The 19,407-nt window shown below is 40.5% G+C and overlaps 1 protein-coding gene across 1 annotated transcript in view; it reads right to left on the bottom strand.

The window, feature by feature from the left end:
- xpo4 (exportin 4) overlaps positions 1 to 19,407 on the bottom strand; it is a 57,027-nt gene that overhangs the window by 4,185 nt on the left and 33,435 nt on the right. Inside the window, exons 8-20 of the mRNA XM_084908905.1 lie at positions 18,737 to 18,894; positions 11,825 to 11,999; positions 11,525 to 11,701; positions 11,274 to 11,416; positions 10,966 to 11,111; positions 9,439 to 9,616; positions 4,639 to 4,798; positions 4,312 to 4,481; positions 3,824 to 3,998; positions 2,290 to 2,496; positions 871 to 957; positions 301 to 481; positions 83 to 204 (exon numbers count right to left, since the gene is read on the bottom strand). Of these exons, the coding sequence (XP_084765031.1) occupies positions 83 to 204; positions 301 to 481; positions 871 to 957; positions 2,290 to 2,496; positions 3,824 to 3,998; positions 4,312 to 4,481; positions 4,639 to 4,798; positions 9,439 to 9,616; positions 10,966 to 11,111; positions 11,274 to 11,416; positions 11,525 to 11,701; positions 11,825 to 11,999; positions 18,737 to 18,894 (2,079 nt within the window). The remainder of the gene's footprint in view (positions 1 to 82; positions 205 to 300; positions 482 to 870; positions 958 to 2,289; positions 2,497 to 3,823; positions 3,999 to 4,311; positions 4,482 to 4,638; positions 4,799 to 9,438; positions 9,617 to 10,965; positions 11,112 to 11,273; positions 11,417 to 11,524; positions 11,702 to 11,824; positions 12,000 to 18,736; positions 18,895 to 19,407) is intronic.

Below are 19,407 nucleotides of genomic sequence, written 5' to 3'. Positions count from 1 at the left end.
AACAGGATCAGCGTGAGCTCACATATGTCACAGACATGATATTATATCAATATATAAAGAGACATCCGTGATTATGTTTTACCTTGAGCAGGTCCTGAGACATGAGTGGAAGAACTATATTGACACCATAGAGAACGACATCTGCAGCGGATACTGTTCGATTGGATGCTGGTGTTCCCTGGTCTTGATTTCGAAACACATCATCTAGAACGCACAGCCACTTGGTCAAGTTTAAACTTTAGCAACGTCTTCTTTTTAAGAGGAAAAATACACAAAATATATATTTTTTAAAAACCTCACCTGTGTCGCTGAAGTCAATGAACTCTTTGGAGAGCAGGTTTGTGAGCAGCTCCATGATGAGCAGCAGGTCCTGGTACTGGTCCTCCTCGGCCGTGGCATCGCTTCGCTTCCTGCTCTGGTTGTTTTTGGAGTAGACCTGCAGCAGCGTTAGGCACGCCTCGTACAGCTTCATGGACTTGGTCTGAATCAGGAGTACACAAGTGACCACTATTACATCTGTGCTTCCATGACGATAAAAATGCTAACCTACATCCTCTATGGTATCAATTTGAAAACCCTAGGTGACATCTTTCTCAAGTGATTGTGTTTACAAAATCTTCAGGAAAATAGACCTCTGACCTTAGTCTTGAGGTCAGAGTCACCAAGTTTCAAAGTGATCCAAGATTTGCGTTTGATGGTGTTAAATTGAAAATCCTATGTTTGGTTGTCAGTGCAGTTTTTTCTTCTTCAGAAATATATTAAGTGAGTCTTGGACATACAGTTGGAGTTTGTTTCTATGCCAGATGGAAAACCACCAGCATTTTATACTTTAAAACCTTGTCTGCAGGTAACAGTGGAAACGTCTCTCACCTCTCCCAGGTAACAGATCTGTTTGTGAGCCACTTCCACAAAAACCTCAATGATGAGGTTGATTGTTTCCGGTGTGTTACTGTAAACCTGGGTGACAAAAGAAAAAAAAGGTGTTGTCAGATCAGATTCAGGTTTTAATTCAGCTCAATAGAGATTGACAGACCACGTGACTTTTGCGCATTGCATGCCGGGAACTCGTGGCAAAACAATCCAAGTACCGCATCAAATGCAAGCATTTGGAGCACCGCAAACCTTCATTCTCCGGTTCCAATACCTTCTTGCTTTTTCTTTGCCCCCCAAAAAAGTTATGTACAAAACGAAGGAGAACAATGCCGGTCCGTACAAAGACAGACTCAACGAAAAGTCAAAGAAAAGATACGAGGAAAAAAATCAAAGGAGTGAAAGGGTTAGACCCTTACGAGCACACAGAGTGGACAAAAGACGTTAGCGTGCTGCCCAACTTTCACCACGCTCATATTTATAATTATACGGTTCTTGGAGTGAGTGCATGCACTCATGAAGTTTAGTAACTTCAGGTCACTGCAACAAGCCCAGGTACAGTTCACCGACGGATGGGTACAGGACCTTGAAATGCACCGTGTAGAACGAACGACCATCGTACGTATCATAAGTTTACCAGTCTCACAAATCCTCTTCATAAATACACATTCGTTAACCGTTTATTAATAGGACCTTTGAGCTCAACGGTAATTAATTAGCAGTAGAAATAATTTCTGGTTCGCATTACAGAAATGTAGCAGTGACAGTAATATTGTATGCTGTAATCGTACTGGGCAATTAGTGATACAAAAAAACAGTTATATCCTGTGAATAAAAGTATATGTTTTTGTCAATGTACCATGGTAATAAATGAAGCGAAACGCAATATTCTGTCAGGACAATTCACTATTTATGCACAATAAACAAGGAGCATAGCAATACAATTTCTGTTCAGCGCCAGACTTAATTGTTGATATAGGTTACAAGCATGTTAAGAAAAATGACGTATTAACTACAACAAAACACTGACCTTTGTCAGTGTTTTGCTTGGAGCAGACTAACATGTGAGCTGGAGTGTTCTGGGACGTTATATTTGGTCTGCAATCCAGGCCATCCGTCGCCTCTTTTTACTTCGGAAACATGGCTCGAACAATTTCTCTTCAACGACGTAATCCAATAACAACCGATCTCTTTACCCGTCGGCTTCCCGTGGCTGTCATGCGACCGGCTATTGCAGTTAATAAAACAACAGCTTCTTGCCATTTTTTGTGTTTCTTTTTATCGCTGTGTAACTGATTTCAATTGAAAGCCTGCGTGCGCTAGTACCTCTTGCCACGAGTTCCCAGAATTCTTTGCGGTTTTACCCCTGAATGACGTCACATTTTCAATCTCTATATCTACAGGTTTAGATTCTGTTACCTCCATGAGGCCAATGCAGCTGGACAGGAAGTCCATGAGGAAAGAGAAGAGCGAGGCCACGTTGTCGATCTGCGTCGCCTCTGCGATGCCACACAACGCCTCCAACGTAGCGACGATTTCCTGTTTGACAGCTTCTTCTTGGCTGATCTGAGCAAAGTTCTCTTGGTTGATGAGGTTAAGAAAACGCTGCTGGAGCGGGTGAAGCACCTGCAACGACAGACAGAAGGTCAGATGGCGAGACAATGCATTAGAGCTACAGAGTACAATGTATTTGACTATAATATAGAATCACTGGCCACTTAATTAGGCACAACTGTTGCTTGTTAGCAAAAAGCGCAGCAACCCATTGCACTTGCAGATACTGGCAAAATAACCTTCTTAAGTTCAACCGAGAATGGGGATGAAAGGTGGTTTATGGGACTTTGAACATGGCATGGCTGTTGGAGTCCGACGTGCTTGTTGGAGCATTTGAGAAACTGCTGACCTACAGGATTTTCCCAACAAAACCATCTCTGGATTTACAGAAGATGATCCACAAAAAAAGAGAGGAAATTCTCTGGGCACATATGCCTTGTTGATGTAATGTCAGGCTCACCAAATTTGGTGATGAGTCTCAATTTCTGCTGTGATGTTTCAGACTGGTGATGGTGTAACTGCGTGGAGGATATTCAAGACCCTCCTTGTAACCCTTTAAAGGGTTTGTCTGAACTCAATCAAACAAAGTGACTTGAACAAGTAGGATAAAAGAGAATTTTCTGTCCATGTAAACAAACATCACTACAGTAGAGATCAACCAAAGCCGTGTTTGATCAGTTGTCAGGTGCTTCGCTCTACTTCCAAACACAGAGCGATCTGACTTCAGACAGAACAGCTGTATGGACCGACAGCTGCGACCTCACTCCTACACTCACCATAATTACTTTGGAGTCATTGTGGCTTTGCACCCCCGTTTACTACTGTCAGCTTATTAAGAAAAGGACCTCCAGGATCACGGCGAGGATCATGTTATACACACGGGAGAAAGACTAAACGCAGGAATATTATCGACTTCATCCATCTGTCCTAATCCTCATAGCTCACTGAACTCTGTGCAGCTCCTCATCTCTAAACAGGACTAAATAATTTGATATTTTTTGAAAGGATAAATTTGTGATTTTTAGAGCTGTAAGTTAAAAACAAGATATAAAAATACAGCGACGATGCTACAGAAAGATAAAACTGTGCAAGTAGCTGGAGAAGCAGGCTGCAAACAAACAGATCAAACCCACTTTATACGGGAAAACAACTTAATGCGTCACAAGCACTTGAAACAATTATCCGATGCACAGAGACACACATTGACTGCTTCTTAGCAACGCCGCTCATTACCAAAATGTCACAGCCTTTTACATTTTACTCTTCTGCTAATTCTCCTGTTTCACTGTACTAAGACTAAGACTTCATTTACTTTGCTTTTTCCCCCCAGTGCAACCACTACTACTAAACAATCATTAATCAGTAAATCACTTAAGTACTTCTACACGTATCAGCACACCTCAGCCCAGTACTGCTGCTTGGCATCAGAGTCCATTTGTGCAAAGCCTCCCAGGACCAGAGCCTTCATCAGAGTCCTCTGCACGGAGCTGGACAGCAAGTGGAGAGGTGGGCTGCGGCTGGCAAATTGCTTCGCCAGGTTCCACCAGCTCTCACACTGCACCACGATGTTTGCCCTGAATGGAGAGGGAGGCAATGGGTCTGTTAGAGTCTGACGATCCAGTGTAACTCCTGCCCAGTGCTAACCAGAGAAAAGAATTGATTTTCTTATAAAAATCTGCATTTATCAACACAAGATGTGAAGAGAGATGTAATATTTTTGAAAAGCAAGAAAACATGCTCATGGTTAAATTATATATGGTTATGTTATGGGTAACAAATGTGTCATTGGAATGGGAAGGTCATCTAAACATTCAGTTTAAATACTGAACATTTATTTCCGAGTACCTGAAAACATTATTTGTCTATCAAAGAGTAACATGTTCTTACCTCTCCCGCTTCTCTACCAGCGTCACCAGCAGCTCCACGGTGTCGTTGGCTAGCTCAGCCTCTGAGCTCCACACGGTCAGGTTGTTGATCACCTTTTCCAGGAGATATCCCACAATCCACTGGGCCCCCTCTGTGTCGGCACCAAACGCTGTGCTGAGGGGGATGCTGATCTGAGGAAGGGTAGAAAAGGATGAGCTGGATAGAAGACGACTGCCTGCTTTATGGCCATTATTGGAGAAAAATGCCAACTGGTGCAAAAATGTGTATTACAGCGACAGTGTAGAAAAGATCTGATTGATGAAGCGATCTGTTAGCTCAGCCTTATACCTGCCCATAGAGCTTCTCGTCCACGAGCAGATACGTCTTAGCCCATCGTCTGAGGAACCACACGATGTCCTTCCCCATTTGCGGGCTCAAAAGCTCCGTCAGATTCGCTCTGGTTGCCCTGGATTCCACTTCTGACGTCCTCAACACCGCTGACAGCAACCTGAAGGCAAAGGAAGTTGGATTTAGAGCTGACTTGTGAAAGAAAGAGAAGAACTGTTAGATGACTGTTAGACAACACGTCATGCTAAGATAAAGCATTCAGTGAAAGCTTTCTGGTCCATTTTACCTTCAACATCACAAAGTTCGGAACAGTCACAATGCAAAAAAAACATAAGAGTAAAGATTCACTCTTACAGTTGTGCTCGCACCCAAGTTGAAGGGGTTAGTTACCTACCTGTGACTCTTAAGACTTCAACGCCATCTTTTTTTTGTTTTGTTTTAACATATCCTATCCGTTAACAGCACCTAGAGGTATATTTGTCACACAAAAGCACCCTACACAGGTTGCACAGGTAGTCCAGCTCCACCAGGATGGCATATCAACATCCGCCATTGCCAGGAGGTTTGCTGTTTTCCCCAGGACAGTATCAAAAGCATGGGGGACATTCCAGGAGACAGGAAGTTACTCAGGAGAGCTGGACAGGGCCGTAGAAGTTCCAAGAAGGAACAGAACGAGCACTGCCAGAGCCAAAAAATTGACCTTCTGCATGACACTGTTGCGAATGTCTCTGATCAAACAATCAGAAAAAGACTTCATGAGGGTGGCCTGAGGGCCTGAAACCCTCTAATGCAGACCTTCCTAAAGTGTGGGGCATTGCAGAGGGGGGTGGGGGCGGCATGAAAAGGGAAAAAACAAAACAAAACAACACTTGGACACTGCTAGCACGGGCGCCCACACAAACGCAAAGCAGGAGATGAAGCATCGCTGAATATGTTTCCAAACCAACTTCATTCTAAGCCAAAGACTAGAAAATATGGTGAAGCATATCTTCCCTTTGGTTTCACCTGCACAAGTACCGAGGTAGGTCTCCCCTGCAGAATTGGTCTTTCCTTCGTAGGGAGCAGCGCTGGGCTCTCCAAATCACGGACAAACAGTATCCCACATTCTTGATTTTTAGTTCACAAACACTTGTTGTAATGACTAACTACTCCTGACATTTTGGAGATGTGAGCTCTTTATACGGTAAAGTTACAGCGGGATACAAATAACATCAGGCTGATCCTGCCACGATTTGTTCCCCTGTCTAAATCACGGACTAACAGTATCCCACAGCTGTTTATGTTTTTAAACCCATTTTGCACAGAGAGGCATTTTTTTTGAAAAATGTATTGATAGCAATGTTGAATATTATTACACAGGAAAAAAACAACTACATGTAAAATAATCACATTGTGACGCCTCTGCCTTTGTAAATGGAGGGACAGTAACTGTGTGTGTATGTAAGAGTGTAAAACCTGCAGATAGAGACAAAATACTGTTTATCTGCCATTCTGCAATTCCTCTCATGTAAACAATAACGTGGCGCACAGCGTGACGTGAAAAAAGGCACATACCTTTGACGTTGCATGACGAACTCTGTGTTCCTCGTCCACACGGAAACGCAAAAAATGAGTTAAACGCCGTTTGTGTGGACGAAACAGCTACGTTTTCAAAAATACCCGTGTAGGTGTGGACGTAGCATAAAATAGTTAGTAGTTTATTTTCTTACTACCTGCAAATTACTTGTATTTGCTTAATTGTTTACTAAATGTTTGAGGTGTGAAATAAACCGCAATGGAGCAAAATATGTGTTAGTGCGTGTGTGTGTGTGTGTGTGTTAGTGCGTGTGTGTGTGTTAGTGCGTGTGTGTGTGTTAGTGCGTGTGTGTGTGCGCGCGAGAACATTTTTTCTGTAAAACAAAGGGGGACCCAGCGAAAAAAGTTTGGGAACCACTGCTCTAATGAGTCCTGTGCCCAATACCCGATAGGATATCGGGTATTGGTCGTCTTTTACAAAACTCGGCAGCTCGTGTGCTGACGAAGACCAGAGGGCGGGCCCACATTACACCGGTTTTAGAATCGCTGCATTGGCTCCCCGTGTGTTTCAGGATCGATTTTAAAGTTCTTTTATTGGTTTTTAAATGTCTTAATGGTCTTGGGCCTTCTTATCTCTCAGATCTGCTTTTACCATATGAACCCTCGCGGACCCTGAGGTCCTCTGGTACTGGCCTTTTGATTGTCCCTAAAGTCAGGACACATACTCACGGAGAGGCAGCTTTTCAGTGGTATGGTCCTCGTCTGTGGAACAGCCTGCCGGAGGAGCTCAGGGCCGCAGAGAACGTACATGTTTTTAAGAACAGGCTCAAGACCCACCTTTTTAATTTAGCTTTTACTTAACGTTTATTTATTTTATGCTTATTTATTCTATCCTGCTATTCTATTATTAATTTAGGCTTTACCTAATATTTATTGATTTTATTCTTATTCATCTTTTAATCTTCTTACTCTATTTATATTTATATTTATATTGTATCCCGTTCTTATTTATTTTATCGTTTTACCCTGTATATACCCTATTGTGTCATATCTCCAGTGTTTCCTCGGAGGGCGCTCTCTGCACCGGGGCTGTGATCGACCGTGGCTGCTGGGTCTCTGGGGGTCCTCTCAGCCTGGCTGGGGGGCTTCTTTGCCTCCCTCCTGCTGTGTGCCCAGCCTGGAGGCTGCGGTCTGTGACCGGCTCCCGGCGCAGACGGCTCCCTGTTATAGTGTTTCCTCACTTGGCTCATGCGAACCCAGACCAATTTTTACTCTTTAAGAGTGCGTGTGTGTGTGTGTGTGTGTGTGTGTGGGGGGGGGGATATGTGTGTATTCACATCGTTTATGTTAATGAGAGTGTGGGGAGTGAGTTGGAGGGTGGGGTGGGCTGCTTTTAACCATGTAAAGCACTTTGTGCTACATTTTCTTTTTGTATGAAAAGTGCTTTATAAATAAAGACTGATTGATTGATTGATTGATTGATATAAGCAGACTGGTATTTGCCATTGATTACCAGAACTGGCAGGTCCACCACTGGCACGCTGTGCTTTTCATACACTGAGCAGAAGTGACAGATGTGAAAAGGTCTCGAGAAACCACAGAGAACGTCATGCTTGTAACCGTTTAACATGGTTCAGCATGTTCAGTGTGTTCAATGTGTTTATTTCTCTCCATTTTGAGATGTTGAATATACAGCTCTGGAGGAATTAAAACACAACAAGGAGACTAAGGAGAGACTGTGTAGACACTTTATACTGATACCCTGTGCACAGGCATATTTAATGCCTGGCCATTGATTTTTATTGTTAGCAACGAAATTATCCCACCGCTACAGCAAAATGATCACATATCAGCTGATGATCCTCTTGCTGCCCATGTGTTAAAGAGTAAGCTTCCCAGGCCACACACACAATACAAAAGGACAGAGAGACAGAGGGCTTATAGTAGCTTACAGGAGGACAGTGCACAGTTTCACATTGTTTGCAGAAAACAAAACCACGCTGACATTTATGGGGCTGGGGTCGCCCGCTCGCTATTGGGAAACCTGATGCCATCAGCCACTCTGCAATCCACCACACACACACTTATACACAATGAACAATCTAGAAAAGACAACAGCACCATGACCTTCAACAGACAATATCAGTGGCTGCTGTGAATGTCTATTGTCGTCACTGTGATTATACACACACACACACACACACACACACGAATGCCTTTATACAGACGAGCATCCAGTGCAATGATAAAGCTTCCGAGCAGCCCAAGGCTCCCAACACTGCAAGCTGCACAGCTAATAGATGCTAAAAAATAAATCCTATCCGGTAACAGCACCTAGAGCTATACTTTGCATGCTTGAGCGTATTTAATTATCTGCTGGTGTATTTTTAGCACCAACATTTTGCACTAATGTACAACAATCCCAGAGTAACAACAGTGCGACACAGAAACAAGAAAAAATGAATGAGGTGCTGCCGTCGTAAACAGAATTCAGATGCTAATCAAAGTACTGGCTGAAAGTAATTTTGAAAAGCTGGAAATATCAGCCACCCTCAGTAAAAACTCAAATATTTGTGAATTACACTGATGCATGTTTTGTCATACATGTGCATTTATATTTAAAAGAGTTTGTCTGGACCGCCCAACATTAAACTATCGTATTACCACAGTACGTGTTCCTGTGTTTTTACAGCTCCACATTCAGACAGTGTTCCTGAGTGAATGCAAAGAAACGAGCCCACCTTTAGATTTATGGGACAATAACGGTGACAAACTTTGCGTCCAACTAACTCCCGGCAGTGAGGAAACTGCACGTAGAGAGGGAGGCTTAGACTCAACACACAGTTTAATCTGTATGAGTCCAAAGATGTGATATCAGAATTATAAACCAGCAGTCAAAATGCAACAAAAATCACAATGCAAACAAAGATTCAACGTTTCTACAGTCTGGAGCTGCAAATTCTAACCTTTGAAAACAGCAATGAATGTGAGATTTAAGCATCTCAGGTACTCAGAAAAATGGTTTTAACACGTGTGGGTCCCCGACTACTGAGTAACTACTTCTGCTGACATCTGAAGACACAACGACAAAACTCTCAGACAGCTGCTGGAACCTTAAACAGATTGTTGTCTCAACAGCTAAGCCAGAAGAGCAAGTAACAGCGTACCACAGCACAACTTAAGATACTTAAAAATTTTTAATAACATCTGAAAAAAATGTGAAGGCCATGACAAAAAAACAAAACAAAAAGCAAACAAACATGAAATAAACAGAGCGCAATATACCTGATCACAGAGTCTGTGCGGTTGCAGCCCGGTATGGACGAGGCCTTTTCTCCCGGTGAGCCGAGGATCTGCAGCGTTGTATTGATATCCACCTCTGTTGAGTGTTTGATGGAGAACTCCATCACCTCTGAGGGAATCAGCGGGGTTTCACCCTGAGGATCGTCTGCTAGTAGATAACCTAAAGAGCACAGACAGGTACAGGTAGCCACGTTGAAGCCTGCTCATTTTACTATGAGGGTAAAAGTGAAGTCAGAAGAAAAATTAACAGTTTAAGCTCTAACTTTTACTTTTGTTTCATTTCCAGTCTTCTATGTTTGTAACTGGAACATTTTTTGCTCTTAGACTGTTAAAGGTTGGACTGTGATATATTTGCCAGAACATTCAATTTTTTTAAAGATGGAGTGTTTAATGAACCTTCTGATGAAATTATAACAAAAATAAATGATTATTTATTGTGTCAGCCCCATAGACTCCCATGTTAAATGTTTTAACTTTACCACAGAAAAAAAAAAACATGTTTACAACCTGACACAAAAATACCATTTGTCTCTCCAACTCATTCTTCCTTGATGCTAACAGTACAGGGAATACATTTTTATATACCAGACTTACGCTGTAGCTGCTTTAGCTAATAGGTGCACTGAAATAGGTCGCCTTATAAGGCAGTCACCTTCATTAATCAAATGACTGAGGTCTTAAAATGTGCTTATGGTGTTGGTTACGACCCTAAAGCTAAACTAAAGCTGTCAAAATGCAAGCTAAACAATTAATTCATTTAATTCAAATTAATATTATAAATAACTGCTAATTAGCAGCTATTTATCAAAAATAAAATATGAAAACGGCATTGGTCATGTCAAAAACAGGCACAGCTCTACTTTCTCAGGGCTAGGGTGCTAATTGTTTGTAATAACTGAAAAGAGACAAATTTAGTGCATTGTTGTACTTCACAAAGTACAAAAAAGTGTTGCATGCATGAAATACACTTACTCTGAACTCGTTTTAAAATTAGATTTGAGAAAAAAAAAAAAAAGGAGTCTCCTTTTGGGACACTTGTCAACCCTGCCTGAATGGTAATACAGAGAAATTCACAATAATGGCTACAATATTTCATTAATTAAACCCACAGACTGGGTGGGGTTCTGTTCTTCTGTCCTAATAACAGATAAAGCCATTAAATGGAAAAAAGCTGCACTGGAAAAAACATTTATGAAAACTTATTAAACAGCCATATTCTTTTCTATGAGAACATCAGATGGCTTCTCATTTACTTTCTCAAAGTATATTCAATACTATGTGTGCATGTATTATTTTTGATCTTGGGAAGTTTGCACTGAACCCCAAACACTGGGTTTAGAGGAAAACTACTCTCTACTCTCAGAAACAACCACCGTGAGGTAATGCAACAGTTTGTGCTGGATTTACAGTAACTGCAGGTTCAGAGAGGAGGGGGAAACTGTATAACCACACACAAACGCAGTATGAGTATGAATCTGTTTTTTATAATATTTCTGTCCTGCTGCTGACCTGAGACCAGTATGAGCCAGTGAATGTCCTCATATAAGTCATCCAGGACTTTACGGTCCACTGATCCAAGGTCAGACGAGGCCATGAGGTGCTGCTGGGTCCTCTGCAGCTGGCCGTGCAGTCGTGTTACTCGGTCCTCCAGCAGGCTGCAAACAGGTCAAAATGGAAATATAAAAATAGAAACACGAGCAGCACTTAAAAAAACCCAAAAAGAATACAAAAAACTAACTAGATCAAGAAACATTCACCAGATCTGTAATCTGAAAGAGGTCACACCAGGTCGAGCTGGTAAGCTGCTGTGTGTTTACCTTGTGAGCAGAGGGATACAGTGGTCAGCTGCCACACGTCCCAACATGCCAATGCTGGACAGCTGGTCTGAGAACAGCTCTCTGTCGTCTTCCTGCAGCTCGTTGATCTCTTCCTCATCGTGAGAGGAAATCCCGTTCACCGACTGAGCGTGGTTCAGGAAAAAGTGTGAGATAAATAAAAAGTGTGAGATAAATAACATGTTGACAAGTCAACATGTTATTTATCATGTACAGTAAAGAAAAAGGCTCACCAGGTTGCGCGTGCCGTCGGGAGCTGCCAAGTGACACTGGATGTATGAGTTGAAAACTTGGATGGCTGGCTGCACGAAGCACCCGCGAGGGAAATGCTCCTCGTCCTGCACGAGCGTTAGCCACGACTCCAGCAGCTTGTCATAGGCCTCCATGTAAACCATGTCATCCTTATCCAGCTGAAATTTATTATAAATTAATTGTAAGCAAAATTGGAAGGCCTGTGAACACTTATTACCGCAAAGTGAACTCTAAAACCTTTCTCTGAGAACTGGATTCGATGAAGAGGGGTCGAAACTCACCACTTCCTCCAGGGCGGCGCTGCGTCCAAATGAGCAGGTGAGCAGCGTGAGGCAGTTGATGAAGGAGGTAAAGAGGTCGCTGGGCAGTGCCGTTAAAATACTCCGTGGGAACATGGTGATCAGATTGGAGATGATATTAGAAATGCCGACTGCCTCCGAGTCCTCGATCTCAATCCTGAGAATGAGGATAATAAACTTTATGAGCTAACAGAGCTACAAATATGCAGCAGATTCATCTTTAAAGCCATAAATCAAGGTTTACTGTATCTGCTGTGGGAATACCAGAAGTATTGCGCTCAACAGCAGAAAATAAATGAAAGTAAACGTGATGCACATTTCAAACACTTTCAAAAAGCATCTGTTTAATTTTCAGTTAAAATCAGTGCTTTGGCCCAAGAAAGGCCAGTTTCCACTCCACAGGGTGAGGCTGAGGCCGAACTGGGGGTCACTTTCCGAGTTTCCCTGCTGGTGACGGAGGTTTGGAAACACACATGAAAGTTGATCCTTAACCAAAACTTGTGGGCAGCTTGACCCCTGAGCTGTTTTCCACAGCTGCATCGGAGGTTATTTTTATAGTGTTTCAGCATCAAACACCACCACGCACGCACGCTGCAAGAATTCAATTTCAAAGAGCATTTTGTCATCAGATTGCACTGTGAAGCATGCCGTGACGGGTTGGGACACACTGGAAATCATACTTTCCTCACATGCTGAATTCTGAAAATGAGATTTGAATGGTTTTAAATCAGTTTAAAGTGGGGAGAAAAAAGGACAAGTGATAATATCTTATTTCAACACGTTGTCAAAAAGGCAAAAACAAAACAAAAACAAAGGCCTTTAAAATTTTATTGTGTGTTAAGAATTTTGAAACTTATGGCTGGCCATTTATCCAACTCTGAAATATGTCCCATCTTTTATATGTGAGTGTTATGGAAAAAAAAGAAGCTCCACATGAACAACATAACTGATGAAACCAGGCTGGAACGGTTTCTCCAAAAAAACTTCCTACTTAAAAGCAATACTTCTCTACTTAATAACAATAATATAAATAAAGGTGCTGCAAAGGGAATTTTATATACAGTATCTTTTTAAAACAACATCCTCGTGTCAATTGTGAGCATGAAGGCTTTTTTAAAACTAGCTGTACTGATGTTAAAGAGTTTTTGAAATATTCTGATAATATTTAATAATTATATCTCAACCAAATCATGTAGTGAGCAGGACATTAGACCCTCATAAACTTTACAGTGTACAGACATGCTTGGCTTGCTACCAACGAGTGTGTTGGGCCCTTTATACCATGTTATAAGCTTTTGCTTACCCGATGTAATAAATGTCCAATTAAAGTATAATGAAAAGCCGCAGCGCCACTCCAAACCACCCTGAAGATTTCTTTTAATGTATTTGCACCTTCCTTGTGTTGCCTTTGCATTTGAGCTGACACACCTCTCCACACTCAGACCAAGTCAGAGAGTAACATTGTTAGAGAGGCTAGCCAAGGCCTATCCGATGGACTTAAATTGCGAGCAGAACCGTTCAATCACTGTAGCTCGGCCGTCCCTCTCCACATGGTTTTCCGATGAGGCAACTGGAAAAAAGCTCCAAGAATAGGTCATTACAGTGAGTGAGAGTTGCTGAGAGGAAAAAAAAAGAAAAAAGATAGAGACCCCTCCTCACTTGGTCACATGGTTCAACAGTGAGCATGTGTGTGCATTATGTGTCTGATCTGCACATACAAGTGCACCAATTTAATTCACATCAGAACCACAGTGACCTCACATACACCCACAATTAAATAGAAAACTTTTCTAGTATACTTTTTCAGACCCATGTATCACTTTGATGCAAAAACCTAATTAAAAACATTACTGCGTTAAAATTCTTTTTTATATATGGTGACTTCTATTAATGGTTAATGCTAACATAAAGAGTGCAAGCCTGATTACTAAAATTACTACCAAACTAAAGTATTATTCAGTATAAATGTAGAATAAATATAGAATAAATGTAACTAAGTAAATGTGGGGTTTTTTTTGTATGAATTGATTTTAAGCTTGTTTGGGCTAAAAACTAAAAAATGATAAGCTGAAACTCAGTGAAACAAATGCTGACTGAGGTGAGTAAACCCATTCAGATTGTTTTTATATTTCACATATTCAAATATTAATCAGTGCCTAAAAAAATCAAAGTATCTGATTGACAGACTTTGGTATTAAAGTCTTATTAAAGTGAAACACTTGTGATGCAATTTGCACAGAAACTCAAACCAGCAATTACAGTAAAAAAAATCTAATAAACTAAAGCATACAAAAGGAATTCAGTGCTTCCACCAATGAAGAGTGTAGTTCTTAAAAGGAGTACAGAGCTTGGAGTGATTCCACTGTTTTGTAGCCAAAACAAGTCAAATCGAGGTCGAGGTCCAAACATATCAGATTTTTTACCAAGACATAAAATCTTTAATTATATTCTAAAAAGACCTGTAAGAGAGGCGGAAAAATAGGAGTAACTGGATCTCATCTATTGCCTTATTTATCCTCTTATTGTTAAGAGCAGCTGCACTCTGAACCAGACTGCACTTCATTGGAAAGAAGAGAATTAAAACAGTCCGGCTGGCAGAACGACAAACCTGAAACCCTTCCTGAAGCTCATCGACATTCTGAAGGCTGCTACAACTCAGAAATTATTTTTATTCTGGAAATTTCATCAACTGATAATAAAATATAAAACCTTCACTCATTTCGTTTAAAAAAAAGTCCAAATCTGGGTCAAAATTATTTCTCACAAAGGGCTCAGTAATAGTTTACAAATAACTTAAATTTCCCATCAACGCTCGCTACAACACGAAAACAGGTCCCATCTTCATTGAAACATTCAAGCATTTAACCTTCTCAAAGTGATTTGAATTGGGCAATCAGGCTGCAGGCATTTTTAGGGTTTTCAGAGAGAATAGGTTAGGCATCGCTGACCTAAAGATGAAAGACGTTGCAGTTCCAATGCTAAAATTCTGATGAGGCATATTACCCATAAAAACTAAACTGTGCTAATTATAAAACCCTCTTGATCTCTAATATTTTGAATTTTCCTAGAGAACAGCTAGAGTACTTGAAATTTACTAGAGAAATATCCTATTAAAACATTTATTACCATATCCTATTCACATTTAAGAACAAACATAAGTCAAGAATATTTGAATTTATAGGACTATCACAGCTTAATCACATGTGTCCTTTAATAGCTGTGGAAATTCATTCTTCCACTTGACAGTTTTTCTTTTTATTATAACATTATAATATAATTTTTTTTAAGTGCCATCAGTTTTACAGAAGTGAATCTGTTAAGGAAATCCAATTAGAAATAATCAAAACGCTGTTTTAGAAAAAGGTTTGACTGGAAACATTTTTTCTAAATGCTGCAGTTTACAGATACAGTTTTCATTAAAAACAGTCTGATTAAGGTGGAAGGTTGAAATCCAAGGTTAATCCAGCCAGGATGCTAACTAAGCGAGAAAAAGAGGAATCAGTAGTTGAATTACCTGCAGCGATCGTTGGGTTCATCAGCTTTTGTTGCAGAGAAGATGAAGATAAGAACTACTTGTGAAGGATACATATTTTATCTTTTTTTTTTTTTCATATAATCTCTAATGAAAGTATACGAACTGATCCAAAACATAGGATGTAATCAGGAGTTTGGTAAGATAGCCTGTCCAGCACCTGTGTTACACGCTCAGCAGTGTGTAACACCGGTTCTCCTACACTACAGATCCACTGAAACAATCTGTCCATCGACTAAAAATGTATTTTTTCTAGAAAAAAGAAAATGATTTCAAGGTTGTTCCAGTGTGTGGATTTTCTCGTGTGCATTTTGAATCATAATCAATTAGGCAAACAAGGAATTTAAAGACAACACCTTGGACTTAATGACATTTTCTTAGATGATTTTTTGTTTTGGTTCTCTGTCATTTTATAGACTGATAAACTGAAGAAGTAAAAACAACAAAACAACGATTTATACTGGGAAAAGGCTCAGACTGCCACTGGTTTCAGTCTGAAACCCAGCTTCAGCTTCTTAACCAGTAACTCTTGTCCCACCCTGCTGCTAAAAGATGGAGAAGTAACCTCTTTCAATGCATCCTTCCCAATCCCAAAACACACTGATTGGCTGAACCCAGATGCAGAGACAATCAATAGCCTCACAATATTCACCACAAGATCACGAGCTCTACACCTTCACAGGAGCTCTGCTAACAAGCAGGTTCCAAAACAGGAACCCCAGACAGAGGAAGTGCTTTGGTTTCCACACACCTGCCAGCACAATTCATTGTGACAGCTGAATAGAGTCAGCCAAGGAATACAGCATAAATTAGAATCTGCTTGCATATACATTGGTCTCCGCTTGGAGATTAAAGAGGGCTTTTTTTGTTAGATGTGGTCTTATCCAAAGGTAGACATACACACTCGCAGGTTACTCTGGTAATAAATCCTTGAAACCAGACTCCCAGATTATTTTGTTAGAGAATGTCACAAGGCAAGCGCTGCATTACCTCTGACTGGAAGCTCTGGTTACAGAGTCATGACTCAACCAAAATTACAACCCTATAGGATGTGGCTGGAAACAACCGTAGTAAAAAGGCTGAAAAAAAAATGTGAAGCACTGAGGCAAGCACTGGCTTTGAGCTGAGCTCCAGGAATGAAAAACATGTATAGACTGCACTGATAATAAGCTGAACGCTGGAACACTCAGTTTAGTCTAGTGGAAGCTGCGTAATATTCTGGTACATCTCTTTCTTTACAACTAATGAAGACACAGTACTTCTGACATAGCCAGCAGAGCAAATGCTACCTCCAGCTTTCACATTAGCAAGAAATAGAAAAGACATTTCGATTATAGGATAAGATGCTCGTCTGAAGCTGACCAAAAACCTTAAAACAAAAGCTGCGTTATCTCACCTCTGCACTATGGAAAGTTAATACTAACATTCATATCATAAAATTTGATTGAAAAATGTGCTATTAAAAATTAAAATCAGGCTTATTTTCCTTTTTACATGATTTATCCTTTTCGTTTTAGTCCTCTGTTCATATTTTGACTTCACGCTCTCATGTTGATGGGTTGGATCGGTTAATTTAATTTAAAATACAGATAAAGCAGGCAATCTGATTGAAACGATTTGCAAAATCACTCAAAATAGTCGCATTTACTACATATAAAACATCCACGACAGCAGACGTATCTTCTTACAGTTCATATGGTCTGTTGTGATTTATATAAATCCTTTTGTTTGCTTGTACTTAGTAAGAATAAGGTTATTCAAATAAAAACAAAAGGTTTTAAACTGTAGGGAGAGAGATGCTAAAAGGGTTTCAACACGAGCTGCCCAGCTGGAATAGGCAAGCAAACCACATCAGTTTTATTACAGGGTCAGGCAGTTCTGTATTAGATTAGAGGAAGACTATAAAAGTGATACAAAAAACACACCCATACCCAGTATTTTCCAGTGTTCGAGAGCTCGCTAATGTCAGTTTTTGTCTTCTTTGGTTAAAAACCGTGTCTCCAGGGAAGAATAAAGGGATAATTTAATCCACTTCGACGTAAATTTAGTTTAAGAGGAATCTGAGAAACATAAGTTACTAGTTTGCTGCATTTGTCACTGAACTGGAAGCCAGTTTCCTGCAGAGCGCGCAGATGCTACAATCAGAGGCTGTTAAAACAGAGACTCAACAAGCAATTACTTCTTGTAAATAAAGCACAAATGGTACAGTATGAGTCACGCTTCTGCTGACGTTGGCCTCCATCACTTGTAGAGTCTCTAAATTTAAGAAACATGACAACCTTGAGATACTGGGGGGCAGATAAACAGCTTTTGAGACTGTCACCAAGGATAATGTAACGACAACAGTGCTTGCTGCTACTGTTTTGTGCATAATGTGCTGTATGCAGCCGAAATGAACGCATTTTAGATGGAGTATTAAAATTAAATCTGCAGAGTTTCAGCCTTTCTAACACAATGCTCTTCCCAGTTCTCTCCTGGTTTAACTGCTTAACCATCTGTGTGACTGATGTAGATAAAGGTAAATAGCTTTTACACTGTAGACACACTTCATTAATGGAGCAAGACAAAGATCATTTGTAAACTCAGTAATTAACCCTTAGATGATTTGAATGCTTTTAATGTGTGTTAATGTGTTTTTTTAAGTTTACATATTTTTGGAAATGCACGTGCACAATAGGAATTATTTAATAAAAGGAAACATCATTTAGTGCAGCTCGTGGTCAGCGTGTATTAACCTTGCGATCTATGGGGAAGCTACTTTAACATGGAGCCTACAGCACAAAACTTACTTATTATTGATAACAACACTCTGTGCTTAAAATTTAATGCGGAAAGAGTGGTCACCATAGAGACTGGCCCAACTTAATGTGGTTTACATCCAGCAGCCTGCAGCACCTGATTAGCAAGTTAGAGTGCATAATTGAAAAGAGTGCATACTTTGCAAAATCTAATGTGTTTTAAATGGCAAAGCTAACATGCTCATCTTAGTAGGCACAATAATCACCATGTGGAGCAGATTAGCAAGCATGCAAGCTAACTCTTTCTGAATAACCAAAACAAAATGCAAAGCGCAGATAAGGCTGATGGCACTGGCAGAAAATTCTGACCTTTACTTGGCTTGCTATCATATTGCTATCACTTAAATCCTTCACAAATCAATGACATTCAACTGACCGTCGGACATTACGATTCTGCTAACGTGGCTAAAACATCTGACCGGTGTCAATGTTTCTCAATAACAAGAATTCAATTTGGTATCTACTTTTGATACATTTCTCCATACCTGTGCCAAAATTCGACTTCAATACCTCAACATAAGCACATAAACGAAGACTACTGCAGTAACTATTATAGTCACTCACCCATTGATCATACTGAGCAGCCCCTCCATCAGGTGGGCCAGGTAAGAGATCTGGGCGTTCTCATCTGGGAATACAGGCCCGTGCATGGAGGCCAGCTGGGCCAGGCACTGAAGGGAATCCTGGGCCATGTCAGAGTCCTCTCGAATCTTCCTATGCACCTGAACAAGAGGAGAATTTCTTTTTATCATTGTTTTTAAAGTAGAAAAGCAGAGCCTTCGCATAAAAAGGACAGAACCTCTACAATAATCAGTCCACAATGAAGCAGTGAGTGCTCTGGATAATGAAGTACTCCTGTACAGCAAAAGTACGGAAAACTGCTGAACACCGTCTGTCAGCTTTAACAATCTAGTGAAGAAGAAAAGATGATATTTTTCATCAGTCTTCATCAGCCAAAAGAAAACAAAAGTTTCTTTTGGACTATACACATGATCAAATATTAGGATAACCTAGAGAACAACAATCTTGAGCAGCGCTTGAACACACTTGGCCCTGCCCATACGGAAAAGAAATAGAAAAAACGTATAAAAGACTTGGATCAGATGTGGGCTACTTCATACAGTGAATCATATAAGGCTTATATGATTTACTCATGAAAGTGGCCACTTTCATATATTGTTTTAGTAAGTATCCAAAATATACAAGTTTCATTTATATAATTTTTCTAGGGATCT

The sequence above is a fragment of the Perissodus microlepis genome, chromosome 16, assembly GCF_051167445.1.
Source record: "Perissodus microlepis isolate ML-2025 ecotype Zambia chromosome 16, ASM5116744v1, whole genome shotgun sequence".
Taxonomy (NCBI): Eukaryota; Metazoa; Chordata; class Actinopteri; order Cichliformes; family Cichlidae; genus Perissodus; species Perissodus microlepis.
This window is presented reverse-complemented; position numbering and strand designations above follow the sequence as displayed.